At 45.0% G+C, this 18932-nt stretch overlaps 2 protein-coding genes across 3 annotated transcripts in view; one reads left to right on the top strand and one right to left on the bottom strand.

The window, feature by feature from the left end:
- Positions 1 to 14947, bottom strand: part of SPPL2B (signal peptide peptidase like 2B) — a 33370-nt gene extending 18423 nt beyond the window's left edge. For both annotated transcript variants that reach the window (XM_037386709.1, XM_037386710.1), the window contains exons 1-6: positions 14799 to 14947; positions 4553 to 4672; positions 2291 to 2473; positions 1539 to 1628; positions 1057 to 1196; positions 74 to 216 (exon numbers count right to left, since the gene is read on the bottom strand). In XM_037386709.1, the coding sequence (XP_037242606.1) occupies positions 74 to 216; positions 1057 to 1196; positions 1539 to 1628; positions 2291 to 2473; positions 4553 to 4672; positions 14799 to 14855 (733 nt within the window). In that variant the 5' untranslated portion in view covers positions 14856 to 14947. The remainder of the gene's footprint in view (positions 1 to 73; positions 217 to 1056; positions 1197 to 1538; positions 1629 to 2290; positions 2474 to 4552; positions 4673 to 14798) is intronic.
- Positions 14948 to 14959: 12 nt separating this feature from the next.
- LSM7 (LSM7 homolog, U6 small nuclear RNA and mRNA degradation associated) lies at positions 14960 to 18423 on the top strand. Its single transcript, XM_037386720.1, has 4 exons — positions 14960 to 15064; positions 15476 to 15566; positions 16762 to 16833; positions 17940 to 18423. Exons 1-4 carry the CDS (start codon positions 15020 to 15022, stop codon positions 18080 to 18082), a joined length of 351 nt encoding a protein of 116 aa, XP_037242617.1. The 5' UTR covers positions 14960 to 15019; the 3' UTR covers positions 18083 to 18423.
- The last annotated feature ends 509 nt before the right edge of the window (positions 18424 to 18932 follow it).

Here is an 18932-nt window from a genome sequence, read left to right as displayed (position 1 = left end):
AAAAATGTACTCTACATGATGGCAGCCTTGCAACATTGAAGATATATCAATACAAATACAACTTTAAGAGTACCTAAGTGGTCATAGAAGAAATAAAGCAGGACCAGCATTGAGCAGCACATCACTACAAAGACACAGATCATTATCGGAGTCACATCAACTGTTTCATCATCATGTTTCTCTGCCCCATCGTCACGTTTGTGCTTCATGTACCGCCTGAAAGAGTAACATGGCTATTATCAGTCCACTCCTTCTGCAATAAAATATAAAAAGGCACTGAACCCTCAGTGAGAACCGCATCAGGCTGGAAAACATGACACACCGCCAGTGCCTGCACTGATTTCCACTCAAGCCAGTGGAACTCCGCATTTTACATGCAAGTAGGTACATCAGATATAATACAACACATAAAAGAGTAAGTGCTGTATTAATTTATCAAAAGTGCTATTTTCCACTCACTAAGAACTCAACATAATCCCGTAAATTACTGCAGAATAATTTGCTGACTTCAGACAAAATCCTGAAGTCAGGTTGTGTATATACAAAGTATATGTTAGAAACAAGCACGGCACAGATGACCTCCTCCCCTGCAACTCTGCTTACTGGCAAAAAGTAACCACAAAATTTCAACAAAATACTAACAATAAACATAGTACATGTTATAGCCTTCTAATCAGCTGGTTTTGCACTACACTAGTTAAAAATTTTTTTACTATTTTTTTTACAAAATACTTTTACGGTGAATTTTTGCAAAAGCCCTAATAGGAAGCCTATTACCATCCCATTTTACTTCTGAGCTTTCCAAACGTTTGGCTTTTTGACAAGGCAAAATATTAAACCATTCTACATGAAAATGATACTCTAATACATACAGTAACGAAGCCAATACAAGGCTCAGGGCCCTTCAAAAGTCACCCCAGCATTTCTCCATTCTGGTTAAATAGACAGTCTCCAACCCCCATTAGCAGACCTACCAGGTGATCTTTAGATAAATACCACTTTTTTTTTCCTGTATAAAATACAAGAAAACAGACATACTACATTCCAGTTACTCACTTTTTCACATCTCTGCTTCCTGCCCAGTAGCCTCCGATTGCAACAGTCCCCACAGCCATGACAAATATAATCACCATGTTATAGTCGAGCACCGGCTCGTTTGGTGCATACATTGCCCCTTTCACGGAGCTGCCGAAACTCTGTGGAGGTAAGTACAAGCTATTCAGAATTCCAAAAAGCTGCCTAAGCAAAGGTTCAGTTACTTAGTGCAACCCCAGAACGAAGCTTTATTATTAATACTTAAGAGCAATCTATTGGCTCTACTATTAGTGATATTTATTTACAGCACCAGGCTCCATTTTGATTTTATTCCAAAGAAGATAAATGACTTCCCAAAAGAGTTACATTTTTTTTTCAAAACATATTAATACAATCTTCATGAGTACAACTCTCTACAGATTCAAAGCTCTTAAGATGGACTTCAAATACTGTTGAACAGCGATTCATTTAAACGATACCAGAGCATTTAGTATCAAGTTTACCTTGCCGATATCTAACATATCGGTGTAGCTGAGCAGCGCCACAGGAATATCAATCTCTTCATACTGACTCCTGTTACCCCCAGGGGGAACCTGGAAGACAGTTCAGCCCAGATAAGAATATAAACATTTCTGCAAATACTCCAAAAAGGTTCAAGTTCTGTTTCTGTTAATTGGGAAAATATTCTAGAAAGGACAGTAAAATCTCAAAGTCAAAATGTATACTTGTTTCCAGTGAACAGTAAGTCATTAAAGACCGTAACAGCAAAATGCAGCAACCAAACTTCAAGCAGTATCTTTTGCATGTCAGGGTCGTTGTTTTATGACTGATGTGCCTCTAGTATTATCTACGATACTCAAAACTACTGGTTTTACAAAACATACGCTGGTAATGCTCTAGCTGAATCTAAAGCACTAGATTCACCGTGCTTAGATCTCACTGAAGGCAGTAATAGGAGTCAAGAACCCAACCTCCTCCTCTGATTCCAGTATCTCACATGACATAAGGATCATTCTGAGCCCTTGCCTTGGATGGTACATGGGCTCTACGCAGCACTCTTCCTACTACAAGCACCTCCTCTTTGCATTAGTCCTTCCTTCGGATGTATTATTTCCACACGCTATACAATGTACGTTCATGCATAAACACACACTATTTTAAAGAGGAGCATGAAAGACCAGCAGTGAGCACTGAAGACAAGACAGTATCTAACATCAGAGGAGCACCAGCAATACAGAAAGACAAAAAGACTTACCAGTCTCTCTCTACTAACAATCAGCAGCCCACGAGCTCCGTTTATCTGAGCAAGCCTCACTTTCTCATAGAAGGTACAATTCCCTCGCATCACCATGGGGATTTGGTTATTAAATCCCCCATCAGGTATGTCAGAAGGAGAACACAAAACAGATGCTGTCAGGTCCTGCAGTTGCAAGAGTGACTGAAAAGAAAGAAATTAGTTAAATACATATATCTATATAAAATAAAAGAAGTCAAAAGCAGGAACCACAGAGTTCCCAAAGGGCAATTTAGAACTTTCAAGTAATGGAATGATAGACTATTCCCAGAGGAACTTGAAAGCTGGAACAGTGCCACACTCTCTACCATGTAGGGTCCTGCCTGGCTTCACCTTATTGAACAGAATTCTGCTGGTAATAAAATCTGGGTTATGATCTGCACTTGCATTTGTTTTCTTTAGCACTGTTGCCGTTCTGATGCACACATCCAGGGTGTAGGAGGAGGACAGTGAAGTGTTATAATTGCTAGGGTGGCACAGAGCGGGCAGGCTGAGATGACTGAGGGGATGAACAGCTAGAAACACAACCACAGGCTAGGGTAAAGTACAAAAGCATAGGCAACAAAAATAAACTTCCATTTTGAAACCAAACGTATACAGTTAACTGAGGGTTTGGATCCTAAGCACCTGGATACTGGATTCTAAAGCTGCTTCTCCCACTGCTTGCCATTCAAAGACGTTTCAGGCCTGCCCCAATTCTTTAGTTTTGGCCCTCAGGCCCAAAGACATCTACTCTGGTATGTTTACACAGGAACAGTCCAAAAACACTTTAAGGTTTTAGAAATAACACCGACACAAATTGTTCCTTGCAAAACCTAAACAACATGAAGCATCCTTGCTCAGTTGCTTTTGCAAGTCACCTGAAAAATGCAATTCTACACCCAATAACTGATTCTTGGCGTGAGCTGTGCTAACAGAAGCAGGTCACAGCCCCACTCTTGCTAGGAGCGGAGCTGTTAGGTTTGAGAAGTCTCAGGGTAAATTTTTAACCTGAAAACCTGACACACGTAACACTTTTTTGTTAGAGATCCACAGGCACATGACACAATACCTGTAATAACTGACTCTGCTGTTTCAGGAGGGAAAGGTAAGGGTCAAGCTGTCAGCAGCCCTAATCTTATTCAGGAAATTGCTGTTGCCAACTGGCTCCCACTTTAGAGGCAGTAAAATGTCTCTGCACACACTCCCTGGTTGTCCAGGTTTCAGGAAAGCTTATCAGCTCTATCAGAGCAGAACACACGCAGAGCGGGCTCAGGCTGGTGTATGGCATAGCTGCGGTGAACAAATCGTACGGCTCGAGGGGAGGAGGAGGGAGAATGTGAAAGAAGGGAAAGGCAGAGGGCGAGCTGAGGAAGGAGACATTGATAGGCATGGCATATAGCACAGGCGACCCAAGTGCTCTGTGGAAGGCAGGGCAGAACCCGCTGAATGCTCCAACTTCAGTTCAGTGCAGGTTACTCCGGACTGTAGCAGCTCCTGCAGAGCTACTGAAATGTGCCTCCAGTGAGTTTTTATGAGACTGGTTGAACCAAAATGTCCACAGTACCATCCCCAGCTCTCACAAATCCTAAAGTCTAGACACACGGCAAAGCAGCTGCAGCTTCTGAGCTATCCCTGTATCCAGGGAGAAACCTGCAGTTGTAATAAACCCACCACAGGTGATTAAGACTTGATTATATGTTGATAAGGAATATTAATAATTCTGTGTAGCGCTCAACTGGTAGATTAAGGAATACAACTAATAAAATGAACAGAGTATCAGTCATCTTCCCCAGTTAGTACCTCATTCAAAGTGTATTTGCTGAATTCATCATTCAGTGATAGTAACTTTCTCATGGAATAGAGCAAAGAATTCACTCGATTGTCAGCTCATACAGCTTTGGATAATGCAGAAAGCTTGACACAGTTTGCGACTACTTATTCTTACGCTCAACAGAGCTATGAACCACTGAGAAAGCACTAAAGGTCACAGTTCAGTATATTAACAAGGCCACGTGGCATCTTTTTGTATCATACTGACATACAAAAACTCCTTTCCAACCACAGGTAGTTGCCATTTTCATTTAATTGATCGTGTTGTGCAAAAGGAAGGTTTTTGCTTTGAAGTAGAAATAGCGAAGTAGTTGCTTCAAATTCGCTAATCCAAGTTAGAAATCAGAAGTTTCCTGTAAGCAAAGGCATTCCTGAATACATTCTTCTGTCATTGCTTGGCTGGGTACTTACAGCTTTACCCAAATCATGTGGCAAATGGGCCCACTGAGAGTTGAAGAGGATACAATAGTCTTTTCCTTTGCTGCTCCCCTTCTCTGAAAGGACATGTACCATCCCATACTCGCAGTAGACCTGAAAAGGTAACAAAAATTTCACTACAAGAATTTTGGGTCACATGAAATAGCAGAAGTGATGGGTGTAACTTGCTGTTGACTCACCTGCTGTGCATTTTAAAGTAAAACAAAAGATTCTACAAAAGTTTCCATATCTCTGCGGGGAGTACAGTGGAATTTGTTATTATTTCCATCACACATCAAAGACTTCAGATACATTAGGCAGATCCCCTCCTACACAGCAACTGGTCAAAGAATTACATGAAACCTCATCAAATGCTACTGGATGTGTTTAAAAAAAAACAAAAACAAAACAAAACCAAATCCCCCCAACAACCCAGCTAGAATGGTGCATATATGTATATAGCCAGAGCAATATAAGGAAGCTAGACTACTGCAGAACAGGTAAGAGACCAGCAGTACTGCATCCAGCTCTGGGGTCCTCAACACAAGAAGGACACGGAGCTGCTGGAGCAATCACAAAGATGATCAGGGGGCTGGAGCCCCTCTCCAGGGGCTGCGCTGTTCAGCCTGGAGAAGAAAAGGCTCCAGGGAGACTTTATAAGCAGCTTGCCAGTACCCAAAGGGGCTTTTTACAAAGACACATAAGGATAGGAAAAGGAGGAATGGCTTGAAACTGAAAGAGGGGAGATTTAGATCAGGTATAAGGAAGAAATTATTCCCTGTGAGCGTGGCAAGGTGCCGGCACAGGGTGCCCAGAGCAGCTGTGGGTGTCCCATCTCTGGCAGGGCTCAAGGCCAGGCTGGATGGGGCTGGGAGCAGCCTGGGCTGGGGGGAGGGGTCCCTGCCCATGGCAGGGGGCTGGAACCGGATGATCTTTAAGGTCCCTTCCAACCCAAACCATTGTACGAGTCCATAATAAGAGGCCTGGCCACTGCCAACTCCTGAAAGTACCGATCAATTCCAGGTTCACATTGCTCCAAAAATCAGCCCAGCCTTGGACACTCCTGCTGTAGGTCTGTGTGCTGGTTTTGACTGGGGCAGTGTTAATTTGCTTCACCGTAGCTCGTACGGGCTATGTCTGGATTTGTGCTGCAAGCAGCACTGATGATACAGGCACGTGTTCACCATCGCTGAGTGGTGCTTACAGAGCCAAGGGCTTTGCTGCTCCCCAGCCCGCACCACCCACGAGCAGGCTGGGGGGCACAAGGAGTTGGGAGGGGACACAGCCAGGAGAGCTGACCCCAACCGACCCAAGGGATATTCCATACAGGTGATGTCATGATAGAGCTGGGGGAAAGGGGGACATTCAGAGTGACGGTGTTTTGTCTCCCCAGCTGTCACCTGCGACAGAGCCCTGCTGTCCTGGGGATGGCTGAACACCTGCCTGACTGTGGGAAGTGGTGAATGAATTCCTTGTTTTGCTTTGCATGCACACGTGGCTTTTGCTTTACTTCTTAAACTGTCTTTATCTCAATCCCTGAGTTTTCTGACTTTTACTCTTCCGATTCTCTCCCCCATCCCACCAGGGGAGGACACATGGAGTGAGCAAGCGGCTGTGCGGTGCTAAGGTGCTGGCTGGGGATAAACCACAATTGTCTGACAAGACCACACATCACCATTGGCTGTCTTCTTACATCCTAGGTAGCACACATCAGTTCACAAAACTACATACTGCACATACTTTTCACTGCTTCAGTGTCCAGCAGTCACTGCTGTCAAAACTCCAACAATATTTGCTACAAGTAGTGAAGATTATACGGCTAAGAGTTATAACTAAAGGCCTCTACTTGGTCGGGCTGGGACAGAGCTGATTTTCTTCACAGCAGCTGGGATGGTGCTGCATTTTAGATTTGTGACCAAAACAAAGCTGATAAACTGATGTTTTAGCTGTTGCTGAACGGTGTTTGCACGGTGTCAAGGTCTTCTCTCTTTCTCACTCTGTCCCCCAGGAAGAATGGGGGGTGCACAAGAGGTTGGGAGGGGACACAACCAGGCAGATGGCTAAATAAAGAGACATTCCATGCCATATAATGTCATGCTCAGCAAAGAAAAGTGAAAAGAGGGGGTTTTTTAAGGAGGTTGGACATCCTTTGCTCAGGAACTGGCTGAGCATTGGTCTACCTGCGGGAGGTGGCAAGTTACTGCATCACATGTTTTGGTTTCTTTCTTCTACTTCTCCTTTGCTTATTCAACAATTTTTATCCCAACCCACACATTTTCTGGCTTTTACTCTTCCTGACTTCTTCCCTGCCTCACTGGGGATCAGAGGGGAGGTGGGCAAGTGGCAGTGTCACACTTAGCTGCCTACCAGGGTTAACCCACAAGGTCATAGAGGCAGATGTGACAGCTTCACTCCCCTTGTTCATAGGTAAAATCCCTTAACTTGAGTAATGAATCATGAGCTTTGGCCACCTTGAACTTGACATTCAGCCTCTGGAACAGAGCTGAGTTCTGGTGGAAGGACCATCTGAACCCTACAGGCTGCAATCCTGAGCTGAAAAACTAGGAACGCTACAAAGCTGTGTGTGCACATCACGCACAGTCACACACTGGGTTTCAAATGTAACAACCTGGCCTACCGTTCTTCACTTAAAGCTCTCTTAAAACTATTACTAATTCCTCAAAGCTTCAAAAAGTACAAAAAAAGTAAATAAAAAGACTCCACACAAAGCCTGAGTCTTCACTCAATCAAGGCATGCTTGTGGTGCAAGTTTTTCCCAGTTGACACCACAGCCTGGCTCCAAGCTGGAGCTCCACCAGCTTTACTGCAGCTGCCTCCGCACTAGGAACGGCCCATGGAAGCAAAAATAATCCTAGTGGGCTTCAACATGAAAACATCACAATTCTCCTGAAGAACTCCAGGAAAGTGAAGTAAGAGAATCCAGATCCTGCAGGCATTTAGACAAAGAGAACAAGGACTGCAGAGAAAAGTAAACATAGGAACATACAGCAAATATACCAGTTTAAGGCATCTTCTCCATCGTGACACAGCACACGCAGTCTGTTTATTCAGCTTAGTGTCCACCTAACCACAAAAAGGTGCTCCTTTTAACACAAATATTTCCAGCTTCCCACCCCTTCAAAGTAATACATAGCAAACATAGTATTTTCCTTAATATTTGGGTTACATCAGACTGTATCAGCCCATTTTCCAGCAAAACTGAGAGACCTAGGGGTGTTTCACCTATAGGGTGACTGGTCACCACAAGTAGGTACTAGCAAACACTTCCTTATGACAGTTATTCACCAATCTTCTCTTCATGATGAGCCCTGTTCGTTGAAGCGTCTCCTCCCCTCCTTCCCTTCCTTGCGTTTAATAACACAACTTTGTGAGTACCAGATACATTCCTCATCTTCCACCTGAAAAGCCAGACATAAAATGCTTCGAGACCATAGCTAGAACCTGCAAAAGTAAATATTTTTGTGGAATTGATGCACTTGCCTGCTTGTACGTCAGGTTCCAGTAGGGTAGGTTTACCCAGGCAACCAGAAATCAGGAAGACAAACAAAGCAACCATGGAAATATGTGCAACTTCCCTACCACTTGTGGTGGTTTTATTTAACTTCAATTAGTGATGACTTCATTTTCAGATTAACTGAACCAAAATAACTGTAAACCCTCCCCGCCCTTGGAAGCTGTTGAGGAAACACAAAGTATATCATGAGGTGTACTGTCACTGCTCTTGCAGCCTAAGGGCTCTGATACAAATCCTTCCTCCCATTTCTAAGTAGTTAACAGGTACCCAGCATTGCTTCACTCTGACTATGAGGTCTTCTCCTTGCTGGAACAAGAAGGCATCCAGAATTTAATTCAACATCACCCAAGTCACCGTTAAATTCTACGGGATACTTCTATGCTCTTCCGAGCAGCAGCGATGGGGTTGCAGGCACCATCTCCGCTAATTATAAAAGTGTACATTTAAGAACTCTTTCTTCCATGCAAAATACCGAACGGCAGCTCCTTGGTAGCAAGCCTGCTCACGTGGATCCTGTGACCCACCTGGTCAGGCCTGAACACCACTACGTTAAAAATTTAATTTAAGATTAAGATCCAACCGTTGCACAGTTGCTGCAGAAAGCTTTAAATGCTTCAGATAAAAGAAAAACAAAAGAAATGCTCAGAAAGCAGGACAAAACTTTTGAGGGTTGTTTTTGGGTTTTTTTCTTTTCTTTTAAAATTCAATTATACAAAGAGATCAATGCTTCTTTTTGAAGGAGTGTCTTGCTGAACTTTAATTACTGCTTCAGAACCTCACAGTCCTCCTACAGAGCAACTTCCATGCTTAAGTAGCACTGTGTGGTAATAGACTATAAAAAGATAATGCTGAGAGCAAATGCAAATTATATCTGTTCTTTAGCTTCATATGAGCTATTAGATACTCCAGAAAAAATTGACCAACTATTAAGCGCAGCATTCTCAAAATACTACTTCAGCTCAGTGATTTGGGAATCTAGTGTTTTCAAGGAATAGTTACACTGTCTAGTGACGTTGTTAATGTCACTAGATTCTTATTATCATTTCTGTGTTCCAAGAGCATTTGCTTCCTATTGTAAGGGGAAGTTTCTCCATTTTATTGGCATTTTAACTGAGAACTCTCAATAATCCTTAATAGCACTTAGCACTTTGAAATTTGTTTCAAAAATAATGATATCTGAAGCAGGTACAATAACTGACCTGCCCCTCACCTTAAGCAGTCACACATTTTGTTTCTGGAGGAGCCACCGTCCCTTCATTAGTGACCCCAGGACACGGGATGGGTGGAGACCATCAGTTCACCACTACCAGCAGGTTCCAAAAAATAAAAATCCAAGCCAACAACTCTAAAAAAACCCTAAAACAAACTCCCCCACCCCCATTTAACTATCTTATCTTTTCTACCACCTCCCTTCATGTCCTACGGTCCTCTACCCCCAGACCCAACTCCTCCCTTCCTGATCTTCCTTGTCTCTTTCTCCTGTCCAGCATCCTTAATCAAAACTGAAGTCATTGAACATGTTTAATTGCACTATTGCTTACATTTAGTTTTAGCCAAGCAAATCACTTTGTGTCTACCAGAACAGGTGAAACCTTGTTCTGGAGAGAAATGCACGGTACCATCCCTAACCATTGCCGCTACTGAGTCAGACAGTTGCGTCCGACTGGGATGTCAACATCTAGTCTAACATTCATAAGCTAAAGGGACTAATTACTATATAATTACACAGTTACACTTTTAAAAATACATCTTATGCATTTGTTTCTCCAGGTAGCAGCTGAGGTAACAGGCTAAAGATGACCAGAGGCAGCAACAAAGCTGTGTCTTAACACATTTGTTCAAAAGCCCATTAAAAGAACCCATCGTTCTCATTACTCCCTCTATTTTGAACCCTCTACACAGAGGTTACTCTGAACCCCTAGGACAGACTCAGGGTAAAAAGATGTGTTTTGGAACACTTCAAGGAATTGTCCTTTAAATAAAAACAATCTCCACCCTGCCTGGAGGATAAACGATGTCATTCCACTGCAAGAGGTCAGCCAAGCAGCAAAGAAACGTCCTCCTAAAAACATACGGGAGGTACAGACCCTTATATTTAGCTCTTTTGTATCTAACTGGTCTTTGATAGCTCATGAAGCAACTTTTTCTTTTTTTTTATAACATTCGTTATAAACGCTGTTCACACAAAGGGCTCTAAAATCTATTGCACTGTCCTGAAGCGTGCTGGGCACAGCAGGTCACACTGTTTATTTCAGTGCAGATTAAAGCCACTTGAGCAAAGTGCAAGTTTACAAGATACAGCTGTTTGTGGAGGAAGGGAGACACTATTGTGCATATGCAGTGAGGAAATAAATGTGTTTAGCAAAAAACTCCAGCTAATTGCCATGGTGGACTTTTTAATTTCAGCTACCCAGCCGTAGCACCTAAAACCCTTTCAGCAAAAGGAAGAAGTATTGAAAAATAATCCATTATCTTGAATTTTACTTTCAAGAGTGACAAGCCACAGAGATCCAAATACAGACACAGGCAGAAGACAGAACAAAGGTGTTTCCTGCTTATCGTTACAGGATCTGACTGGGCTTTAAAAAAGAAATAATCAAGTAGCTCCGTTCTGAATATTACATGTACAACTGCCTCCAAAACCTTCAGGAAGTTTTGCAGGAGCCACCTGCCTGTAACTGAACAGCTTTATGCATCTGGGAGACAATCAACCTATACAGGTAAAAGCTTTACATTTATAAGATATAAGCTACACATCTTTAAAACAAGAGAATATGTACAGGGTCTGATGCCACATTTCCATTTAAATAACCATTACTAACTAGGCAATAATCCCCAAATGGCTCACTGAAGACAGTAATACACAATTATGCTTTCTAAACAATTTAATGGATGTTCTTTAAAGAAATATTGAGTAAAAGGTTCCCAACGTGAAATGCTCAAAACATTTCAGAAGCTGTGTGTTTTTGTGTGCCAAAAGATAAGTAAAAATCAAGAATGAGAGTAATTAAAGGGAATACAACCAGGGCTAAAACCTGAAGAGGGTGCACAGAGTTTTAGAAAGCCTGTGGAGAACAGAGTCCACGGACAACGTGGATTAACAGGCATTTTTACAAAGCAGTTATCACTTAGCATCAAAGCATAGTTCTGAAATCTGTTAACAGCCACTACAAATTTCTTCTTATCCTCCCATCTAAGCATAGCCATAAGCATCAGAGTGTTTTATTTCAGTACCAAAGGGCTTTGATGCTTCCAGTTTTGTTTGTATGTCACTCGGTACCAGACAACAAAAGCAAGTTCAAAGCAGTGCAGCTGATGCACTGGGATGGCGGCAACATTGATGATGGTTCCTAGAGATCATCCCATATTCTAGATTAACCCGTGAGAAAATGTAATCTCCTGCGCAGATCCCATACAGTGTTCCTACAGCTCCCAAGGGCTCTTTTCCAAGTGTTCAGATATCAAGCCCAGCCTTTTTCAAACACTGACAGAAAAAGAGCAACCTGTCCTGACAATTAGGGGTTTTTATGATACTTGCCTCTTACAGTACATATAATTTAGAAAGCGCTACAACGAGCTTCAGTGGGAATGGGCCGCTTAGCCTCAAACAGCAGAAGCAACGTCTCCCAGTTAAGCAGGGAATTATCCGTATTCTCTGTACGGACAAGAAGAGAGCATTTGTATTTAAACATCGTTACCAACCAAGCATCCCTACTCACTAACAGCGCCATGTCACAAGCCAGACCTCCCCAAACCTGGAAATCTCCTAGAATCATAGCTTTATGAAGACTGTTGCATCATTAACACAAAGTGAAGCATTTTATATAAAACTCCAAATCAAGGAATAGGTTTTCACACAACAGAAGCCTAAAGTCTGAGGGCACAGCTTAACAGGCAGCTGAGCCAATGTAACTGTCTGTGGCATTAGAATGGCAAACTTGTTCCCTCTGAACCTAATCAGACCCTTCCACAGTTTATTTAATGCATTAAGAAAGCAGAACACTCCCCAGTTTTTTTTTTTTTGTTTTGGGGTGGTTTTTTTTGGGGGGGTGTTGTTGCTGGGTTTGTTTGCTTGTTTTTGTCACGTTGGTGAATTAGCACGGCTCAGAGACGAGCACTGGGGTTTGCAGGTTCAGTGATGGAAGAAGGTGGAGAGGAGGAATTCCACTCACCCGTATTTCAAGAAACTGCAACGGGAGCAAATGAGCCAACCTAGTGGGTCATTCTTGTTTGTTCCTCCCTACCTCTGTCTTAAAACGCACTTGGATGCCTCACTTTTCCCACTTTCATTAGCTCTATCAGGTGATCTGGTCACCTGAATCTCCTTGCAGGAGGAACAAACAAGCTTTTACCCCATGTATCCCACAAGCCACACAGCAGAGCTCCTAAAAGCTGGGCTGCATTCTTTCCCGTGAACTGCACTGATCAATTTGAAGACCATCAATGGCAGACAGCAAATTTGCACACAAAGAAAACACTCCTTCAAGCAGCACTGCCCAGCAGAGAGAGTTTCATAATCACAATGCAACAATTCCACGAGACCACGAAGTTGTCAACCACCACCTTAATCCAGAACTTCAGATAGTGCTTTCAGCTCTTTGGCCCGACATCATAGGGTGCTCTGACTTTAAATACAGAAACCATCACCTCAATTCAATATTCTGCAGAAAGCCAGTATAGTGAAGACCAGGGAGATCCAACACCACTTGCTGCAGATCACGTTACTCTCTTCGTCATTAGTCAAAGGCTCAGGTATACCCACTATTGTTACAGGAAAACTGGGAGGTAGCAATGACATGAAGGAGCGGTTAGAATGAGAGGGAAGTTAAACAAAAAGCGAGGACTTGGACACCAAGCAAGATCTAAGCGCAGATTACTTGGATCTGTAAGATCACACCCCTCTTTAGGTGTCCCCAGATAAAGGCCCAGATTCAGGAGAGCCACGCTTCGCTGGCCAAGCTGTTCCTTCTCCCTGTATAAATCACAGTGTAGAAGCAAATGCGGAGACTACCTCCCCCTGCCCCAGGGGAAAAAAAAAAGAATCCTATTATCTTATCTCAACGAGGGAGACAAAGATATATTTTAAATATGCCCAACAGCACTAAGACAGGGGTACGATAATGAGTCCAGCTGGTGCTGAGCAAATGCACACCACGGCTTGTCTGACAGCTGTCAGCTTTGTCCCCCAGAACAACCCTACCCATCAGCCACTGTGTGTACCCTGCGATGTACTACCTAAAACCGTACCGACAAGTGTGAGTACAAGAGATGTAGAAGTGTCGCAAAATACAAAGTATTCAAATACATTTTAAATGAGCCAGCTTGGCTAACAGCAATGTATTAGCGGTATAGGGCGAAGTTTTTGCTGCTGCAGCAGGGCTGGTTCGGCACTGGCCAGCCTGTTCAAAGCTTGCTCAGGCTATTCCACTGCACAGCCTACATGACTTGCTTACAGCAAGGAAATGTGCTGCAATGCACGGAGCTGAAGCCAAGATCTCCAAGGATCCACCAAGGGACTACCTCACCTCCTGTCCTTCCACACCGCGATGTGCTCGCCCTTTCCAAACTGATGGATCAAACGGACTCCATGCCAGTCTTTGACCCATTCTTCTATCTGATTAATTTGTGGGGCTTGTGCTGGCACTAGCAGTCTGCTTGAAGCATTAATAGGGATGCCAAAATGCACATGGCACGTGGGGAGTAAAGAAGGGATGATGCAGGAAAAGATGATGGAGGAGAAGAAAAAAGGGATGATGCAAAAAAATCAAAAAGAAGTTAACTGGTAACCAGAGCATGCTGTAACGAATGATCACTAGCAAGGGATCGGTAAGGAGGCAGGTACAGAAGAGGGGAAACTAGACTGTCATGTTAAGATGTTGACACCAATACTCAAGAAGGCACAGCCCCTTTCAAATAACCTGACAGTTAAGAACTTTAAATAACACTTCAACATTTTTGGACACAAAAAACTTGAGCTTCAAATACAAAAGCTGCACACCAGGCAACGCAACAGCTAAAATCCCACTCGCTACTGTACCAGGATTGCATGCCGCGTTCGTCACACCCTCACAAATTCATCCCACCGCACTTATAGTGTCATAAATAACGAGAGTGCAAGACTCGGGACAAGCTACGGGGGTCAGGTTCAGCAGCAATCCCTTCTCCTCTGCTGGCTGCCTCTTCTGAGCGCCTCTGTCACTTGGCAGGGCCCCACGGCCCCCGGCCGGCCCCGCCGCCGGGACCCCAGCCCCAGCCCCCCGCCGGCCTGCACACCCGAACCGCGGCGCTGCCCGGGGGAGGCTGCCGGCCTGGCGGAGTCCCGCCGCTGGAAGCGCTGTGAGGAGCAGCTGTCCGTTAGGGCAAGAAGAAAAGAACCCGAACAGCGCGCCCCTCCCCCCCGCCTTGAGCAGACACGCCGTAAACCGCGGAGGCCGCACACCAGCGGCGGGGCGCAGCCCCCCGCACGGCCAGTGCCGTTTCCTCTCCCCCGGAGCAGCTCGGCCCTCCGCAGCCGGCGGGCAGCCCCCCCACCACACGGCGCCTACAGCTGCCACCGCTGCCGGCCGCAAAAGGCTCCGCAAACACCGTCCGAGCGAGGCCGCAGGCCCGGCCGGGGCCCCGGGACCAGCGTGGGGCCAGCGCCCAGCCCTGCCCACCACCGCTCCCCCCACCCCGCGGGGTCCCAGGGCCGCTGCAGGCGCTCACCTGCGGCAGCAGCTGCAGCAGCAGCCAGAGGCGGAGCCGGGCCCGCCACGCCGCCATCCCGGGCCCGCCGCGCCGCCAGCCGCTTTCTTTCCAACCGGGCCGGGCCGGGCCCCTTCCGCACCGGGTAACCCAGCAACCTGACCCGGAAGTCCCGCCCCGCGCCCGGAACCGCTCCTGGGCCGCGCCGAGGTGTGACGTCACTTCCTGCAGCGGAGAATGAAATGGCGAGCGGCGGCGGAGGTGGCGGCGGCGCCGGCAAGATGGCGGTGAGGGGCCCGCTGTGGCCCGCTGTGGCCCGCTGTGGCCCGCTGTGGCCCGCTGTGGCCCGCTGTGGCCCGCTGTGGCCCGCTGTGGCCCGCTGTGGCCCGCTGTGGCCCGCTGTGGCCCGCTGTGGCCCGCTGTGGCCCGCTGTGGCCCGCTGTGGCCCGCTGTGGCCCGCTGTGGCCCGCTGTGGCCCGCTGTGGCCCGCTGTGGCCCGCTGTGGCCCGCTGTGGCCCGCTGTGGCCCGCTGTGGCCCGCTGTGGCCCGCTGTGGCCCGCTGTGGCCCGCTGTGGCCCGCTGTGGCCCGCTGTGGCCCGCTGTGGCCCGCTGTGGCCCGCTGTGGCCCGCTGTGGCCCGCTGTGGCCCGCTGTGGCCCGCTGTGTTTAATTCAGGTTGTCTTTGCTCCTCTCCTTTAGGACAAGGAGAAGAAGAAGAAGGAGAGCATTCTAGACCTTTCCAAGTACATCGACAAGACCATCCGGGTGAAGTTCCAGGGTGGGAGAGAAGGTGAGGCAGTGGCTGTGGTTGGGGGCTCTCTCCCAGGAGGGTCCAGGAGTACCGGCTGCTTTTGTTTGTTGTAACCCTGTGTGCAGCACCTTGTCTTTAACATTGTTGTTAATCCCCTGGCTGCAATTTTATCTCTATTCCATCCATGTGCCTTTCTTTTATTGTCTTTTGTTATCTTCAACTGTCTGGTTCACTTTGGGTTTTTTCACATGTCAAGGGCGCTTTTAAAGAAGCAAAGAAACGTCTGTGGGTGTCTGAATTAATACATTCGTTAACCTCCTTATCTGGAGTCCATAAACTGTTTTAATCTATTTCACTGTGTGTTTTTATTGTTTGTGGGGCTCTTAGATCGCCGCTCCTGCCTCGCTGTGCCTGCAGCCGTCCCTCGGTGCAGCTGGCGGTGCCGCCTGCAGACATGCTGACAGCAGGCCGCACGGGAGGTGCGTGGCAGGAGCTTTTTTAAAATCTCATTGTAAATCTCTTCTAAAACTCCATTGGGACCCCGTGCCTATGAGCCTTTGGAAGTTGCTTTGACTCCGAACTGATAAATGTGGGGTTGGTTTTGAGATGGGGTTTTTTTTGACAGTTTTGGGGCAGTTGACAATTCTGTTGAATCTGTCAATTTAAATTTTCTTCTCAAAAACTTTTGAGTTTCTTTACGATCCTCATATGACACTGGGAATTGTAAGAGTCTTTTTGATTTGGGCTGTTAGCAGTGATGGTAATGCTGGTAATCAACAAGTGTATTTCAAACTGGGATGTCATTCTGTGTAGTCCTGTGTTTTAGTTAGCGACCAGCCTTGGGGAATCATGTTCTCTTCTAGGACAAAGTGCTTGTGTGTCTGCAGTGCGTGTCTATCTAGGCAGTGCTTATGCTGATTTGTTATGCTGAAGTATTCTTAAAATGCCCCTGAAATTGGTTAAGAACAAAACTGTTAGTGTCTTGGAGAGTATTTTGAAAAATTGGTTGAAAAACCTGTAAGCGGTAGCTGGCACAACACAAACCAGCTTCTCGTGCATTTGCACTTTTATAAAGCGGGCGCTGTGTAATACCTTTGGTCTCGTTTGCTTGATAGCCTTGCTTGAGGGAGGGGACAGAGCTGGAGAACTTAACGTGTCCTTCATGCAGTGTTGTGTTGCTGTATACTTGGGTTTGGTTTTCTCTCATCATTGTTTCATGTCTGGTCTTCAATAGCAAGCGGCGTCTTGAAAGGATTTGACCCTCTTCTGAACCTCGTGCTTGATGGTACCATTGAATACATGAGAGGTAAGCATATGCTGTCTGTGTAAAGGTTCCATTCCCCCCCAATAACTTTCTTAACAGAAATCTTGCAGCTCTGTGGGTGAATGAACAGCAGCTTCTGGTTGACCTTGTCTGAACTGAGACATGTTTATGATAACTAAGTTGTAAAGGGATAAGATAACAGAAGCTAGATTAAGCAAGTTCCCTGTGGTAGAATGTTCTTGATAGTCCTGGTTTGAGCTCTTCTAACTTATTTGCTGCTCTTGTTCTCTAAAGCTTGAATAAAGTAGTGTGTGTCTCTTCAGATAATGCAATTGACTTTACCTCTTGGTACTTGTAGTATCTTACTCTCTTAAACTCTACTGTAACTGCCGTCTTTGCGTTTCTGTGGAACTAAAGCCTTCTGTAGCTGCTTAGAGCTAGAAGAGCTGTAGGGTTTTCTCTTATTTCTGTTTCCCATCCAAGGATTAAGACTTCCATTTCCCTTTCTGCTCAGACAAAAACCTACGATGTGATAGCACAGTGGTTTTGAAGAGTACTCTCTTGCCTGCTTAAGGAAGCGCCTGAAGCTTTAATTCTGCTCTTAAAGGGAGTTTTTAAAGTAGTGCATTTTTATCAAATAAATTAGAATTTCAGGGAGGTTGGAACTGGCTGTTGCCACGTTGTATTTGTCCCCATCCACAGCCTTGTTTAGCTTGGTCTTGGAATGGACCAGTGCATTCTGTACTTGGCACGTTCTGAAGTCTGGGTCTTTTTCTGATTTGCATTGATCCCAAAATATTTGTCTGTAATGGCATTTGAAATGGGATTTTTTTAATCGCTTGTATGTGTGCTTTTGGTTAGGTGAATGAAAGCCTTTGAATTCTTTAAAAAGGTGTATGTTGTGCTTTGCATAAAAAGCGAAGCTCTTTCTTGCCTACTGTGCCATGTGCTGCTTTGAAAATTAGTAAATTGGTAATGCCCTGAAGACATCGGGTATTACTGCTGCATCACTCTTATAGTCCATGTGTTCAATAAAACAATGCAGAGATGCCCGGAAAAAAATCCGTATGTCTGTGCCTTTTGAAGTTGGTGGAATTTGGTTTCTTTTCCATATGTTGCCATTGTAACCGTGGGTCTCTGCTTTTCAGATCCAGATGATCAATACAAATTAACAGAAGACACACGTCAGCTGGGACTTGTGGTCTGCAGAGGGACTTCTGTGGTTCTTATTTGTCCTCAGGATGGAATGGAAGCTATTCCAAACCCTTTCATTCAACAGCAAGACGGCTAGTGCTTTCTCTGGATTGCCGCTGAAGACTTCAAGGGTGCAGATCACATTGGAGAAAACTGCCAGTGTATGAGAAGCTTCCTGGTTTGGGGGAGGAGTTTGAATGTGTATTTGTTAGTGTGAAAGAACGGTCAACTTTTATTTTTGTGGCTTTCCATAAATCATGTGAGGATGGGGTGTGGTGTGTAGGAAGTTCTGATATTTCCCCACCCCCTCCAAATAAATGTGTAACTGCATTGCATAGAGCTGACAGGAGAGAAGATACTGTCATAGAATTGTCTGAGACACTGTTCATTTTGTGAGTTTTGAAACAACCACATAAAATTAGTAAAGAATGCCCTGAATATTGGTTATATTCTTTACATTTTAAAATACATCATAAATTTATTTAATCTAAATTGATCTAAAGCCTAAATAGATTAGAACATGTTTTTCTTCCTCCTAGATGTCGGTACTCGGCTGGAAAGCATTGTGTTGTAGTCTTCCTGCTGTTGGGTTGAGTCTCTTGCCTGCTTGCTGCAGTGCACACAGGAAAATAATTTTCCTTGTACAGTACCTTTCCATCACCTTTACAAGCTCTGTAGCTAAGATGATCTTTCTTAGCACTTGTTCCAGATCCATGTATCAGAAGGCTCCCACATTTCTGCAGAAGGACTGGACTAACTTCTAGGATGATTCTTGGCTGAGTGACATGAGCCTTACAGAAGTATCTATTAGATATCTGGAATTTTAGAGGAAGAATATTTAAGATCCTGATGTTCAGTTGTAGGCAGTGCCTGGAAATACTGCGTATTTTTATATTGTAGCTATCCACATGTGGTTCTGCTTTGCTTGTTATAACTTGTTTTGTAAG

Source organism: Falco rusticolus, chromosome 4 (assembly GCF_015220075.1).
Source record: "Falco rusticolus isolate bFalRus1 chromosome 4, bFalRus1.pri, whole genome shotgun sequence".
Taxonomy (NCBI): Eukaryota; Metazoa; Chordata; class Aves; order Falconiformes; family Falconidae; genus Falco; species Falco rusticolus.
Note: the sequence above shows the minus strand (reverse complement) of the source record. Positions and strands in the feature narration are given on the sequence as shown.